The following is a 12,917-nucleotide window of genomic DNA, read 5'->3' on the forward strand; positions in this document are numbered from 1 at the left end:
TTCTGGCCTGGAGAATTCCATGGACTGTATAGTTCATGGGGTCACAAAGAGTTGGACACAACTGAGCAAATTTCACCTCACTTTTGGGGACCCCTGTTCAGCCCACTACAGAGGCCAGGTGGCTTCTTTCTGTGAGCAGCCTCAGTCCCACACCCACCTCGTCCCTCGTCCTGGTCACTCTTGACTGTCATCCAGCTGACTTATCATCTCCCCCATGGGCCTGGCTCTTGGGAATGCTGGGAAGTGACAGGACTGCCCAGGAAGGGCCTGTGTCCCCTGGTTAGGGCGGGGCTTCAGTCTCAAGGGCTGGAGAGCCACGCAAGACCCTGCAGATTCTCCCAGACCCTTGCTGGCATCATTGGAAGTTGAGTTCTATACATCTTGTGCTCCAAGGGCTCCACTTTGACCCCAATGACCCAAGAGTTGGGGCCTCTGCCACCCCCTGGTCCAACTCTGTTGGGTTTATGGAAAATAAAGAAGCAAAGCCCAGAGGGGATGCAGGTGTGTGATTTAGTTTCAGTGATTTAGAGGCTCATACATGACCCTCAATGCCCTTTCCTCCATGCCCATCTCCTTGAGTCCATAAGAAGGTCCAGATTGGGGTTGGGCCTCAGTTGGCATGGAAACCCCTCATTGTCACAGGTCTTATTGGCTTTTCTCTCCTAGTGGTAGGCCACACAGCAGCCCCCAAAGGTGTCTATACCCTAATCCCTGGAATGTGTGAAGATGTTATATTACATGGCAATCAGGACTCTGCTGGGGTGATTAAGGTTACTGATTTTAAGATTTGGACATTAACCTGTATTATCTGCTGCTGCTGCTGCTGCTGCTAAGTCGCTTCAGTCATGTCCGACTCTGTGCGATCCCATAGACCGCAGCCCACCAGGCTCCCCCGTCCCTGGGATTCTCCAGGCAAGAACACTGGAGTGGGTTGCCATTTCCTTCTCCAATGCATGAAAGTGAAAAGTGAAAGTGAAGTTGCTCAGTCGTATCTGACTCTTAGCAACCCCATGGACTGCAGCCCACCAGACTCCTCCGTCCATGGGATTTTCCAGGCAAGAGTACTGGAGTGCGGTGCCGTTGCCTTCTCTGCAGGATTATCTAGGTGGGTCTAAATCATTGGGGGACTTACCTGGTGGCTCAGTGGTAAAGAATCTGTCTGTGATTAAGGATACCTGGGTTCAATCCCTAAGTAGGGAAGATCCCCTGGAGAAGGAAATGGCAACCCACTCCAATATTCTTGCCTGGAGAATCCCATGGACAAAGGAGCCTGGCAGGCTGTATAGTCCATGGGATCGCAGAGAGTCAGACATGACCAAGCGACTAAACAACAACAATCACTGGAGTCTGTAAACGCAGAGGTTTCTCCAGCTGGGGTCAGAGAGATGCAGCAGAAGAGATGACAAGTGTGGGCAAGATTTAATGTTCCGCATGCAGGGGCCACGTGCCAGTACCAGATAGAGGCCACTGGGAGGCCAGGGCGGGCCCAGCCAACACCACAAGGAAACAGAACCTCAGTTCTACAAGGAACTGGATTCTGCTGACACCTGAAGAAGCCTGGAAGCTTCCAGAGCCTCTGACGAGAACCCAGCCAGCCACACCCTGATTTTAGCCTGGGAGACCCAGAAAAACCAGCAGCATCCGCCTAACTTCTGACATTCAGCTCCCTGAGACCACACGGGGTGTGACTGCAGGGAAAGGGGGGGCGTTGCTATGGCAGCAGCAGGAAACGGTCCTCCTCCTCCTTCCCTGCCCCCTCACCATGCTTCCTGGGCTCACCTGCCCCCGGGGCATCAGCTAAGCACGGATCAGAGAGATGACACATCAGGGCTGTGAAGACCACTCTGACCTTGGGACGAAGCCCTTAGCACACCTTGACTTGTGCCCTTGTGCCAAAGTTAGAGGGGGAACCAGATGGGCGTTCATGGGCTCCCACGTAGGAGAGGAGACCTAGGCCCACAGGTGAATGCACGGGAGGTCAGCTGCTGAGAGTGTATTAGAGACAAAGGTGACGCACAGGGGCTGGGACCTTTGCGTGGGGACCCTCAGCTGGCAGGGAGGCCTCACCTCTGGTGAACAGTTCTGGAGGCTTCCTGAGCTCCACCTGCCATCTCGGCCCCGGACGAAGGATCGGCAAGTTCTTGCTTTTTCCGCAGCTTGTAATCTTCCATTCTCTCACCTGAAAGTGAAAGTCACGCATTTGTGTCTGTCTCTTTACCACCCCATGGACTGTACCCACCAGGCTCCTCTGTCCTTGGAATTCTCCAGGCAAGAATACAGGAGTCAGGTAGCTGTTTCCTTCTCCAGGGGATCTTCCCAACCCAGGGACCAAACCCAGGTCTCCTGCATTGTAGGCAGATTCTTGACTGTCTGAGCCACCAGGGAAGCCCAAGAATACTGGAGTGGGTAGCCTATCCTTTCTCCAGGGGATCTTCCTGATCGAGAAATTGAACCAGGGTCTCCTGCACTGCAGGCGGATTCTTTACCAGCTGAGCTACCAGGGAAGTCCAGATGGCACACAATGATCAAGGTGGGTGTGTGAAGGACTGACACTGTGCTGGGAAGGGGCCAGGTGCTGGGGGCAGAGGTGAGCAGGACACACCTGCTCTCAGGCATGCTGTTTACCGGCTCCATGGTTCACCCTGGGAAGGGCTTCATGTGCACGAGGAAGCTACAATTTCCATCATACCCCATGCACCAATGAGGGCAGTACCCCAGCTCTGCCTGCATCTGCTCAGCCCTGCTTTCTTGTAAGTATCGGGAGAAAGGAAAGCCTAATAAGAAAGGGTCAACACTAAAAGGCCACCAAAAATGGTCAAAAGTCCACACCAGGAAAGAAAATTATCTTACACAAAGTGCTGTACACATGCAGTGAGTCCTACAGACGTGGGTGCTGAACTGGGTGCTTTCCAAGGAGCTGAGAGGTTTGGTTTCTGAGTCTGAGGTGTACTAGTCTATGTTTCTTCTTTTTTTATTATTTAAAACAACGGTATATTTTGAAACAGATGACGATCAAAATTATTTTCTACTGGATTCTTACTACTACCTGAATTAACTGCTTATTTATGGACCACAGCCATAACAATATATATTTATATATATTTTTTCAGATTTCAACATATATATCTATTTCATATTTCCTAGTCATCTTGTGCATGCTGTGTCCTAAGTTGTCTCAGTCGTGTCTGACTCCTTGTGACCCCATCGACCGTAGCCCACCAGGCTCCTCTGTCTATAGGATTCACCAGACAAGTGGGTTGCCATGACCTTCTTCAGGGGATCTTCCTGACCCAGGGATCAAACCCAAGTCTCTTTTTTGTCTCCTGTGCTGGCAGGCAGGTTCTTTACCACTAGCGCCACCTGGGCTAGTCATCTCAGAACATGGTTATTCTTAGCTGCTGCTGCTGCTGCTGCTAAGTCACTTCAGTCGTGTCCGACTCTGTGTGACCCCATAGACGGCAGCCCACCAGGCTCCCCTGTCTCTGGGATTTTCCAGGCAAGAAGCCGCTACATTTATTTACACTCACCTAGTTGCCATACTGACCAAGCTATGAGATGTCAACAGGCCATTGACCTCCCTTGGACCCAAGCTTTCTAGAATTAATAGAAAGGTCCATTATGGATGATCCCCAGGGGCATAGCATTCTAGGACTCTTTAAGAGTTGACAATGAAAAAAGGAGTTCATGTGATCAAGTTACATCATTTTAAGGCATCTGTTGAGAAATCCTCTCACTAAGTTGGAGTATCAGGGAAGCAGGAAATTAGAGCTGAGGGGATGCAAGAAGGGTGACACAAGTTGGGAAACTGAGGCTTAGAGAGGGGATGTGAACACCCCGGTTCCTGAATGTTCCACAGGGACGATCAATCATGTCTGCCTCCTGCTAAAGGAGACCTACCCTTACTTGAGAAAACCATCAGGAAGGATCTGTAGCCAGCTGGCAGATTTCTGGGCAGGTCCCAGATTTTATTTGAATGTAGAGCTCTAGTTCCCCAGGGCAAGGGCAGGAAAAAAGCAGCAGCTGAGCTCATTGAGAAAAATAAGATTCACAGAAGACCTGCTCCCAGGACTGGCTGCCCGTCCTTTGTCTAGAGATTGCAGACAATCCAGGAAAAACCCATCGGAGAAAATGGGATTCTACCCTGCCCCAAAGCCCCGGGTGTAGGGAGGACTGTTACAAGAAGGGACTTTAAGGAACTGGTATTTGTCTGTTACTCAATGATGTTCTTGCTGGCCCTGGGGGTCTGGTCTGCTCCACCCCCCAGGTGGCCTCGTACGAGAGCCCAGGGAAAAACTGGCTCTCATGTGTAAATGTGCCCACATATGGGCCATTGGCCTGTTCTTACTCATTGTCACTATGACAGCTTAAATTGAGGGAACTTCTATCTCTTTGGCCACCAGGAAGCCCAGAGGCAAATGCATGTCACCTCTTAAGTAGGAATGCGCTCACATATGTCCCAGACGATGACAGAACCTTAACTCCATCTCACTGTCCTCTCCTTGTCCTGATTCATCTACTTAAAAAAAAAAAATTCTATTGTACTGTATAGATATGTTTCTTTTAGTGCTTTTTCAAAAGCCTTTGGGGGACAAGTCATTGTCATTTAAAGTGTTAGTTGCTCAGTCGTGTCTGACTCTTAGTGACCCCATGGACCGCAGCCCACCAGGCTCCTCTGTCCATGGGATTCTCCAGGCAAGAATACTGGAGTGGGTAACCACTCCCTTCTCCAGGGGATCTTCCCGACCAGGGGTTGAACCCAGGTCTCCTGCATTGCTGGCAGATTCTTTACCATCTACGCCACCAGGGAATGCAAGGTGGCTTCAAGGAGGTTTGGGGGACAAGGTGAGGATAAATAAATACATAAAACATAAAAAATTAAATCCCCTTAAATAACCATTTGAAAACGCTGACATCCCACCCCGTCCCCAACTAAGAGCACATATGGCTCGCTGCTGGCAGGGCTTCCTCGTGGAGGGTGCCATACTCTGTAGGGTCTTCAGATGCTGCAGCCTTCTCTCCTCGTGATCCTGCATGACCCTCCCAATCTGCTGGTAATACGCCTGCACGAGCCGACCGATGCCAGGGCTGGTCACGTAGATGCTCTCCACGGCTGCCTCCATCAGCATTCTCTGTGGGCAGGAGGGGAAAAGTCTTAGTAGAGGGCACACACAGAGCCAGTTACGGCCAACACAGTCCTGGCTCCCATAGTCCACTTGCTCCCAAACTTCGCTGGTCCAGAGCAGGTAGAGAGTACCTGGCTGGTTTAAACCAGCATTGATAATCTTATTTTCCTTGGTCAGGGATGGTCTGATGCTGGGTGTATGACCCAGTTCTGACCAGTGAGATGCAATGTTAGGGAGAATCTGTTGAGGGCTTCCCTTTTTCCAACATTAAGCAAAGCCTTGGTGAGGGTGATAGACTGCTGTTTCTCTCTTCTGGCCAGGACACAGACTGATGTCTGGAGCAGCAGTAGCCATTTTGAGACCATGAGGCAACAAAACCAACACCAAGAATGATGGATCAGAAAGAAAGAGGCTGGTCCTTGGTCACATCACTGATCTTCTGTGCCAGCCTGGAACACTGCATATCTTGTTATGTGAGATCAGTAACTTCTATTTATTTAAGCACAGATTTCTGTCACTTGCAGTTATACGCAGTCTTCAATGACACACCTTTGGACCCAAAGCAGAACAGAGAAGAAACAGTGGGATGCCCCATCACTGGGGACATGTTGGTTGGGCACTCGTAAAGTCATCACCTTTTACCTCATGAGATGATGGGCAAAGGTCAGGTTCGAGTCCCCATTTCAGCAAACATTTACTGAATGGCTTCAAGCTTTGGGCAAGAAAAAAAATGCCCATTCATTATTGTTGAGTGATTACTTATGTTCATAGGGCTGAGAAATACACCCTGACGTGCCGGCATGGATGGAAGCCATGGAGGTGAGGAGGGCTGCAGCTCAGGACGCAGAGGAGATGAGAGCCCGTCTCCTCACCCCCTAAGTCCTGTTCCTCCCTTACTGCAGCCGCTTCTCTCTTCCTCTCCATCCAACATTCACATCTGACTTTGTCCCCAAGGACTCTGAACTCTGGCCTTGCACTTCCGGTCAGGAGCTCCCACTGACGGCCTTCCTTGGATTTCATTTAGCACGTGTAACGCAGAAGACAGGAAGTCCCTCTTCTCCCCAAGCAAACCCACCTGCGCACCACACCTTCTGTCTCTCTAGCCTCCTGCCACAGGGGGGCGATGTCCACCCTCTGCATTGCAGCCCTCCTCCCTTCTCCAGAGCCTCCGTCCTGGCCACCCTCCTCTCCTCCGCCCCAGTTTTTCTAGCTGGAAAGTCAAGTCAAGTCAGCAAACACATTTGCTCTAGAATCTCCAACATTTCAGCCCTCTCTCAATCCCCCTTGGCACTGCCTGCATCTCAGCTCCCATGCAGTACAACTTCTCAAGGTTAGCGTGTCCTCTCCCAGTAGATGGTAAGCTCCCTGAAGGCAGGAATGCGGCCGCCTGGCTGCTCTGTCCCAGCACCTGCCACAGGGCCCAAGGCCAAGGGGCCCTGTGAACAGAGGTCCAGCAAAGAACATCCTTCCAGACACTGGGCCCACGTTCTTTCTGGTGGGTGTGTGTCTGGTGGGGGTCCATTATTTAACCCTGACTCAGAGTCCTCTGGAGAAGCCGAGGACAAGACGTGCCACACGTGCGTTTCATTGTTTTCGCGTAACGACCATTGATTAGGTCAGAGTTGTAAGGTTTTAGGAGAGGGAAGAGACTCTCCCAGCATCACTAGCCCTGAGGTCTGGATGAGGAAGTGACTGATGGCAGACACAAGAGATCTGGAACCAGCTGGGGTATTTCAGAATTGAGGGGCCAGTATCTCTGCTGTGCAGGTGAGTGGCTTTATGTAAATGAAGGGACTCATGGAAGTGCCCTCGAGGGTCCTGGCACATCCCAGATGGGTCTGCTGCCAGCCCAAACGTAAAACACCTCCCGTGGGGACCAGCCACAGAGGCTCTCTGCTGAGCTCTGCAACACACGGGGGTCCCCTGCCTTTTCTTACAGCTTTGGGGAGGAGGCGGGCAAGGAGAAGCCAAGCACGTGCTGGTCATTCCAGGCATGACTGGCCTCCAGTCCCAGCCACTCACTGCGGCTGGGAGGCTTTAAGCATGTCTTCCACCCAGCGAAACTCCTCAGTCTTCCCACCTGAACAATGGGAAGAAAAATTATCCTTTCCGGGCAAGGGCTGTGGTAAGAGCCCAGTGAGATGAGGCAGTCAAAGCCCCACGCACCCACCCCTCCATTGACTTAGAAGGGCAATGCCCACGTCACTTCTTACGAAGGTGGTTTTCACTCCTGTGGTTTGTCATAACTCAGTGCAAGGAGAAAACCATGGCTTACTCAGGTCAGACTGATGTTAGCAGAAATGGTCAGCGATCAGGGACAACTCCACCAGTGCTCAGGTTCCCACAGAGGTGGCCAAGAGCAGGGAGGGCCTGCCCCTGGGGGAGGGACTTAGGCTCAGACTCTGTTATCTGCCACTGACTTACTGGGAGGCTCTGGCTGAAATGACATTCCTCCTGGGGCCGCTGCAAGGACTGAGCTGGTGCTCAGAAGGACAGGAGACAGGGCCGGGCAGCGGGCGGAAATCCTCACCGCTCCACGGGGCAGGCATTCCCTCTTACAGGGTGGGGGAAAAGGCAGCTCAGAGGCAAAGAGCTCTGCAGGGCCCGAGGCTCCTGGGCAGGCCCAGCTGCTGCTCTGCTCAAATCCCTCCTCTCATTTGCCCCTGACCCCTGCCTCTAGTCCCCCGGGCTCCCCAGGGGCTGAGGCGGCCCCGCACCTTGAAGTCGTCCATGTCCTTGGCCCGGCTCCTGGAGGCCGAGTTCCGTGCGTGGCTCAGCAGCGCTTGCCCGATGGTGTGCTCTGTGTGCTGTTGAAGCAGCTGCCCGACCTCCTGGGCCTCGGCCAGGAGCTGCTGCTGAAGCTGCAGGCGCGTCTGCTGCGCCTCCTCCTCCAGCCTGCTGGCCTCCTCCAGCACGCGGGCCTCCTGGAAAAGTCGGGCGGGGAGAAGACTGGAGACCCCTGTTGCCTGCATGGATGCTCTGCGTGTGTGTGTTAGTTGCTCAGTCATGTCCGACTCTGTGACCCCACGAACTGTAGCCCGCCAGGCTTCTCTGTCCATGGAATTCTCTAAGCAAGAATACTGGAGTGGGTTGCCATTCCCTGCTTCAGAGGATCTTCCTGAGCCAGGGACTGAACCCTGGTCTCCTGCATCGCAGGCAGATTCTTTACCGTTTGAGCTCCAGGGAAGTCAACGGATGCTCTGGTCAGGACCAAACCAGGAGGTGGGGTCGGCCCTGCCTGGGGTCCCAGGAAGGTTGGAGAAGGGGTAGGAAGTGGGCACCTCTGGGCTGGCAAAAACTTGTACACAGTGGATGAGCCTGGGGATCTTGATGATCCCTTCGGGCATTTATTGAGCACCAACAGTGTGCCCAGTGCCATCCGTGGCTCTTTACATGTACAAGAACTTACTCGTTCACCCCAAACACTTTGAGACCTGAACACCAGGAGTGATGAGGACACAGAGGAGCAGAGACGCCGAGCAACTTTCGAAAAGTCACACATCAGAGAGGTTCTTCAGTCACATCTGAGTCTGAGAGTAGTCTGGGACATCATGGAAGCCAACATAGGGCCTGTGGGGAGTCCGTCTCTTGAAGGAATAGGGGTTGGAGAAGGAGGGTGGGGAGTCGGAGGAAGGGCAGGAAGTGCCGCCTGCTTCCCACCAAGTTCTCCGGGGCCGAGAAAAAGAGACGGTGAGCTTATCCCTCACTTGCAGGTCAAAAAACATCAGCTGCTCCATTCAGCTCAGTGGCTATAGGAGCCCTGGAGTCAGACTGTTTGGGTTTAAACCCCAGCCCTGCAATTCACAGTCTTTCTTTAGATTTGTGAAGACCTTAAAACAGACCACAGAGCCCTCTTCTCTCAACCCCTGATGATGACTGTACCTATCTGTGTTCTGACTTCTTGTGCAACTTTAGTATAATTGTCATTATCATATACACTGCAAGCTTTGGGCATACTGAGTGCCCCCGACAGGGGGTACCTATTGTGCCATTGTCCCCATTGCTTTTTTAAAAATTTATTTATTTACTTGGGGGCTTCCCTGATGGCTCAGTGGGTAAAGAACCTGCCTACAATGCAGGAGACACAGGAGAGTGGGAAAACGGCAACCCACTGCAGTATTCTTGCCTGAAAAATCCCATGGACAGAGAAGCCTCGTGGGCTACAGTCCAAGGGGTCACAAAGAGTCGGACATGACTAAGCAACTAAGCACTCATTGAATTATTTGGCTGCACCAGGTCCTAACTGTGGCACACAGGAGCCTCAATTTTCATTGCAGCTTGCAGGGTATTTTTAGTTGAAGCACGCAAGATCTTTGAGTTTTTTCTCTCAGTTGCAGCATGCAAACTCTTAGCTGCAGCATGTGGGATCTGGTTCTCTGACCAGGGATTGAACCTAGGCCCCCGGTGCACTGGGAGCAAGGAATCTTAGCCACCACCAGAGAAGTCTCCAGGATCGGGGCTTTGACTAAACCAGACTGGAACCCGGAAGCCAAGGAAGCGGCATTCCTGTTCTGGGATGGGCAGGGGGCTGAGGCACGGTCTTACCAAGGCTCTAAGCAGTTGCCACTGGTGCTCGTCCAGACACTGGGAGGAGCCCTGCTCCAGGGCGTGTTGCTCCCGCAGCTCCTGGAGAAGACTCTTCTTCCCTGACAGCCTCATCTGGGCCAGGGTGGTGATGGCGCTGCTGCGGAGAGCCAGCCTCCGGAGAGCTGAGCACAGGAGCAGTCCGTGCCCCTGCAGGACACACTGCGTGGACCTTTGGAGACAGTGGAGAGGAGGTTGGGGCAGGGGGTGAGTGTTCCTGGCTTCACTGAGTGTGGTGGTTAATTTTATGTGTGAGCTTGACTAGGCCATGGGCTGAATGGACAGCTGATCCAATATCATTCTGAGAGCTGCTGTGAGGGTGTTTCTGGATGAGATTAGCAAATAAATGAGTAAAGCAGATGGCCCTCCCTAAAGTGGGTGGGCCTTGTCCAATCAGTTGAAGATCTGAAGAGACGAAATGGCCCACTTAACCATAAGTAAGCGGCAACTCCTCCTGCCTTCCTGCCTTGAGTGGGACATGGTTTTCTTTTGTACTTCCTTCTCTTTGTACTTAAACTGGAACATTGGCTTTTCTTGGATCTTGGAACTGCTGACCTCCAAACTGGAGGTCATACCATTAGCCCCCCGAGTTCTCAGGCCTTTGAACTCGGGATTGAAATTACATATTGGTTCTCCTGAGTCTCCAGCTTGCCTACTGTGGATCTTGCGACTTCTCAGCTTCTCTATACCTGTACCTATGCATGCATGCTAAGTTGCTTCCGTTGTGTCTGACCCTTTGCAACTCTACGGACTGTGGCCCTCCAGGCTCCTGTGTCCATCGGATTCTCCAGGCAAGAATACTGGAGTGGGTTGCCACACCCTCCTCCAGGGGATCTTCCCGACCCAGGGATTGAACTCGTGTCTCCTCTGTCTCCTGTGCTGGCAGGGAAGCTCTTTACCACTAGCGCCGCCTGGGAAGCCCACCTATATCTCTCTTGGTATCACCTATACTATATCTTCTATTGGTTCTGTTTGGAGAACCCTGACTAATAAACTGACCCACTAAGAAACACCCCACAGGGAACCTTTCCAGAGGCAACAGGTTAAAATTATCCCATCTTCTGCTGCCCATCCTTTTAGATGTGGGTGCACACTTGAGTTCTAGTCAGTCATCTGTCCTTTGATTAACCTTTTCAACTTTATCACATTCTGCCTCAAGTTTCAGATGCATATATACTGTTGCCTTCAGTACATATCCACTCAAATTTCTTACATGACTCTCAAAATTAACATTCAGAACTGAAATCATGAACTATTTTTGAGTTCCTATCTCAATGAGTCAAGTAGGAAACTGGTTTAGAGAGGCTCAACATTTGGTTTTATAACTTGAGGTATTTTCTTACAGCCTGAAAAGTGGAACAGAAAACTGTCAGTCAGATTACCGAGGAGGAGAGAACCAGCGAACACTCCTAAGAATAAGGAATCACCCCTTGTAAAGACCTAATTTTGAATCAGCTAAATTCACCAGTGGAGTGGTTGATCTGCCACTGTCTGAAATCCCTGCTGGAAGTAAGATAAATCCTGTCTGGAGGAAGATCCCATCATTCAAAGTCCTAAGTTATTACTACGATTTTTTAATAACACTGTCTAGCATTCAAGTGGAGAAGGCAATGGCACCCCACTCCAGTACTCTTGCCTGGAAAATCCCATGAATGGAGGAGCCTGGAAGGCTGCAGTCCATGGGGTCGCTGAGGGTCGGACACGACTGAGTGACTTCACTTTCAGTTTTCACTTTCATGCACTGGAGAAGGAAATGGTAACCCACTCCAGTGTTCTTGCCTGGAGAATCCCAGGGACGGGGGAGCCTGGTGGGCTGCCGTCTATGGGGTCGCACAGAGTCGGACACGACTGAAGTGACTTAGCAGCAGCAGCAGTAGCAGCATTCAATAAAAATAACCAGACTTGCAAACAGATAAGAACTGACCAAAAATAAAGAAAAAAAAAAAGAAACATACCCACAAGATACTGGATATTAAAAGTCAGCTATAATGAATATGTTCAGGAAATTAAATGATAAGATGAATCTGAGCAGATAACTGGAAACTATGACAAAAATAAAGTGGAAATTCTAGAGCTAAAAACACAGTAACCAGCATTAAGAATTCAGTAGATGTATTGAACAGCAGACAAGACACAACTGAGGAGAGTGTGAAGGGGAAGAGAGTCAGAACAAGTCATCCAGACTGAACTACAAGGAACAAAAATATAGAATAGAATGTAACAGACAAATAGCCTAAGGTAAAAAAACTAATAAACACAAAATTGCATTCCCAGGAAGAGTAGGAAGAGAATAAGCAGAAGGAATATTTAAAGAGATAAAGATTCAGAATTTTAAAAAACTGATCAATGATAGCAAATTACAGATTTAAGAATCACTACAGATTTAGTAAAAACAAATAGGAAATGCACAAAACCCCACATCCATGTTTAGGCATATTATAATAAACTGATGAAAACCAAAGAACACAAGAAAATCTTAAAAGCAATCAGAAACAACTGAAATCAGAAACAAAAGATTTCTTTAAAAGTATTTAAAAGACAGCTAAACTAGGATTTTACACCCAATGAAAACATTCTTCAAAAATGGAGATAGACATTTTCAGACAAACAAAATTTAAGAAAATTTGTCAGTAGATAATCTAAAATAAACAGAACCTTCATGTAAAAAGAAATACTCCTAGGTGGACACTTAAAGATGCAGGAAAGAATCAAGAGCAACATAAAGTGTAAATCTAAATGAATACTGACTGCATAAACCCAAAACAGTATCTTGTGGAGTTGGAAATGTACAAAGAAAGTGAAAGTGAAAGTCTCTCAGTCATGTTCAACTTTTTGCAACCCCATGGACTGCAGTCCATGGAATACTCTAGGCTGCAATACTGGAGTGAGTAGCCTTTCCCTTCTCCAGGGGATCTTAACACATGGATCAAACCCAGGTCTCTCACATTGCAGACAGATTCTTTATGTAAAATGTCCAATAAGAAAAGCATTTTTCCTCTGTGAGAGAGAAACGAATGGAAATAAAGCATTCTACTGTTTTGAAAGAAGGAACATGTTAACGTATGCTATATTTTGGCACACAAAGGATGCAATTCAAAATCTCTGAACCATTAAAATCACAATAAAAGAATATATAACTAATAAGGTAAATTATTAGTATACAATATATATATTATATATATATAATATATAACTAAAAACTAAATTAGA

At 49.6% G+C, this 12,917-nt stretch overlaps 1 protein-coding gene across 4 annotated transcripts in view; it reads right to left on the reverse strand.

Annotated features, from left to right (window-relative positions):
* The window catches only part of EVC (EvC ciliary complex subunit 1), a 91,999-nt gene that overhangs the window by 7,127 nt on the left and 71,955 nt on the right, over positions 1 to 12,917 (reverse strand). For all 4 annotated transcript variants that reach the window (XM_040238359.1, XM_040238360.1, XM_040238357.1 and 1 more), the window contains exons 14-17: positions 9,669 to 9,879; positions 7,841 to 8,047; positions 4,985 to 5,129; positions 2,068 to 2,179 (exon numbers count right to left, since the gene is read on the reverse strand). In XM_040238359.1, the coding sequence (XP_040094293.1) occupies positions 2,068 to 2,179; positions 4,985 to 5,129; positions 7,841 to 8,047; positions 9,669 to 9,879 (675 nt within the window). The remainder of the gene's footprint in view (positions 1 to 2,067; positions 2,180 to 4,984; positions 5,130 to 7,840; positions 8,048 to 9,668; positions 9,880 to 12,917) is intronic.

Source organism: Oryx dammah, unplaced genomic scaffold, assembly GCF_014754425.2.
Source record: "Oryx dammah isolate SB20612 unplaced genomic scaffold, SCBI_Odam_1.1 HiC_scaffold_3, whole genome shotgun sequence".
Taxonomy (NCBI): Eukaryota; Metazoa; Chordata; class Mammalia; order Artiodactyla; family Bovidae; genus Oryx; species Oryx dammah.